Source organism: Dromaius novaehollandiae, unplaced genomic scaffold (genome assembly GCF_036370855.1).
Source record: "Dromaius novaehollandiae isolate bDroNov1 unplaced genomic scaffold, bDroNov1.hap1 HAP1_SCAFFOLD_36, whole genome shotgun sequence".
In the NCBI taxonomy this organism is placed as follows: Eukaryota; Metazoa; Chordata; class Aves; order Casuariiformes; family Dromaiidae; genus Dromaius; species Dromaius novaehollandiae.
The window spans coordinates 2,294,480-2,297,636 of NW_026991446.1; the positions used below are offsets into that span (position 1 = coordinate 2,294,480).

Here is a 3,157-nt window from a genome sequence, read left to right on the forward strand (position 1 = left end):
GTGCAGGGTTGGCTGGGAGGCAGGCAGCCATTATAGAGCCCCTCCCTGGAGGAAAACTCTACGGTGAGAAGGACTTTTGCCTTCGTATCTCCTGCAGAGCCCCAGCTGACCTTTGGGTCCAGCTCAACCGTCACCACACCTTGCCATCTTCAGGCCCACTTTCTTAGGCCTTTTCCCTGCTTCTGCTGTGTGAGAAGTCAGGAATTTAAAAGGCGGAGGAACGATGAAGGAGTACCTTGTGCCTCCAGCATTAGAAGCTGGTAATGCCTTCTTCTTTCCAAACTGCCTCCTTCTTTCCAAACTGCAGCAATAATCCCAGCCAGAACTCAAACCCCAGCTTGAACTGTGACCATAATCAGGAACACAACCAGATCTATAAAGTGGATTTGGGCTTCTCCTTGTGAAGCTCTACAGGACTTTCATCTTTGCCACTAATTAGCAAACACTGTGATTCTCAGTGTTTACTTATCAAAGAGACATACTCCTTAAAGTTCTGCTGATCCTTTATACCCCTCAGGAAATCTTTTTTCCCAAAAGGTTTTCTGTAGGTTGGGTTGAAATAACTATTGCTTCTCAGCCAATGCTTTTCAGACTTGAAGAGGCTTTCTCACAGGGCTGTGAAGGTGTAATAGAGCTTCTTGGATATTTTTCTTTGTTCTGGAGCACAGAGTTTCCTGGAGAACCAGAGGTTTGATTGGAGGTTTTTCTATAAGTGCTGTTCTGAAATATATATGTCCCTTCCTCCTATACTTGTTATCTGGCATAAGGTTTTTTAGGAATGATGGTTTGTTGTCAAGTGCAAGTGCATTCCTTCTGCTTTTTTCATTGTTATTAGTCACAGAGCTACTGGTAATTTATGGAAATAATCTGGGCCCTAAAGAAACAAAGGTATGTGATAATCATGCTCTAAGTGTTTTGAGAAAGAATTTTTTTTCCCCAGAAAAATCAGTTATCCAAGAAATTTGGCCTGTTTGTATGTGTGAAATTAGTTTGCCTGGGGAGGGAAAGAAGAGCAGATAAAGAGATACACTGAGTTGAGTATTGGAAAGGGACACCTGTCCCCAAGCTGGGTGAGACAGAAGATTGAGTGACTTAAAGAAGGTACTTAGATATGGAAGAGCGTAGTTTCTAGTCACAGAGTGACTCTTTTTCTTTCCTTTTTTTTTTTTTTTTTTTTTCTGAAGGTATATAAAACAGGACAGACCCAACATTTTGATCGTCTGTCAATTATAGGAAAACTTAAATGGGTGAGCAATGAGCAGATCTTATATGTGAGTTATATGTTCTATTTGTTTCATTTAGAACTGCTTGACCGCAGCTGTGGGGATGAAAAAGCTCAAGGTAACAAAGCATAGGTGATGTTGAATTTCAAAAAGTAACGACTGAATTTATTTTCTGTACAATCTATCATCTTAGCATAGAAGTATTCCTTGTAGAAAGAATAAACTCTCTAGAAAATAAGCTATCTGCAAAGCAGGCTTATGTTAGCCGTGTGTCTGTAAAGAGTGAGATTCATTTGATCTATATTTAACCATTTCTGCAGCGTCTGTTCCCCCCTTGTTATCCAGTTGCCCTTTGCAGACTGTGGAGAGAAAGACACCTCTGTTAATGAATTAATTACTTTCCGGAGGTACAACCCTGGGCTGGAGAGTAGGAGCCTGCATTATTTCTCTCTCTAGGCACACACCTCTTGGAGGACAGAACTTACACTGATGGCTCCTATCCTTAAAGTGTGACAGGTACAGGAAATACTGCCTTACGTGTCATTTGCTGCTTACAATTTCCTTAGACATGTAGCTGGTCTGCCAGTGTTGAAGCTATGCATTTCTCAGTGTTGAAGATACGAAGACATGAAGCTATGCTAAAAAAGTGACTGGAAAGTGATTCTAAAGATTTCAAAGCTTTGGGGTGATTAAAATAAATGTTAAAAACAACTGATACAATCTTGCATAGATATATGTAAATAAATAGATAGCTATGTTGCAGAACTACCCAGAGTGGAAGCAAAGGATGGAAAACCAAACTTCTGTGACTGAATTTATTCTTCTTGGTTTCCCCAGCATTCAGAAGGTTCATGTTTTGCTCTTTGTGGGTGTCTTGGTCATCTACCTGTTGACTGTCACTGGGAACATCATCATCATTGCCATAGTGCTAACTGACTGCACTCTCCACAGGCCCATGTATTTCTTCCTCGGAAACCTCTCATCCTTAGGAATCCTCTACATCTCAGCTACAGTCCCCAAACTCTTGGCCAACCTCTTGGATGCCAAGAAGTCTATCAGCATAGCCGGCTGCAAAGCTCAAGCCTTCTCCCACTTTTTCCTAGGTGCCACTGAGTTTTTCCTCCTCACAGCCATGTCCTTTGACCGCTACCTAGCCATATGCAGCCCTCTCCATTATACCACCATCATGAGTGGAAGACTGTGCGCTCAGCTGTCTTTTGCCTCTTGGGCTGGTGGTTTCCTGACTGTCTTTGTGCAAGGCTTCCTGGTGTTCCAGCTGACGTTCTGTGGCCCCAATGTCATCAACCACTTCTACTGTGATGTGGAGCCACTGCTGCAGTTGGCTTGCACTGATACTCACTATATTGAAAGGATCATCTTCATAGTTGCTGCTGTAGTTCTGTTCAGCACTTCCATTCTGACCACTGTCTCCTACTCCTTCATCATTTTCACCATACTGAGGATCCCGTCTGCTTCAGGGAGACAGAAGGCTTTTTCCACCTGCATTGCCCATCTGTCGGTACTTCTCTTGCTTTATGGAGCAGTCATATTTATTTATGCCAGGCCAAGCGGGCATGCCTCGCTAAGTAGGAACAAAGCGGTGTCCCTTCTGAACACCCTTGTGACACCACTGCTCAACCCTTTCATTTATACCTTGAGGAACAAGGAGGTAAAGACTGCCCTAAAAAAGGCACTCATCAGAAATAAAATGCTTGAGGTAAAAAAGTGAGGGCAAAAATACTGACTTTTCTTCATACTCTGGCAGGAAACTGATCTCTCAAACCATTGCTGGGAAGCACTTCTAACAGTAAATAGTGAGTAGAAAGAAGCACTTGCTATTAAGAAGGCAGAACTACTGCTTTCTGACTATGTGACAGTGTTTGAATTGCTTGTTAAGTTGCTTGTTTTTCTGACGTGCTATTTGGAGATTGCGC

General features: G+C 42.5%; 1 protein-coding gene across 1 annotated transcript; it reads left to right on the forward strand.

The window, feature by feature from the left end:
- Positions 1-2,010: 2,010 nt before the first annotated feature.
- On the forward strand, positions 2,011-2,952 carry LOC135326559 (olfactory receptor 6X1-like). The gene has a single exon (XM_064504373.1). It carries the CDS (start codon positions 2,011-2,013, stop codon positions 2,950-2,952), a length of 942 nt encoding a protein of 313 aa, XP_064360443.1.
- Positions 2,953-3,157: the final 205 nt, after the last annotated feature.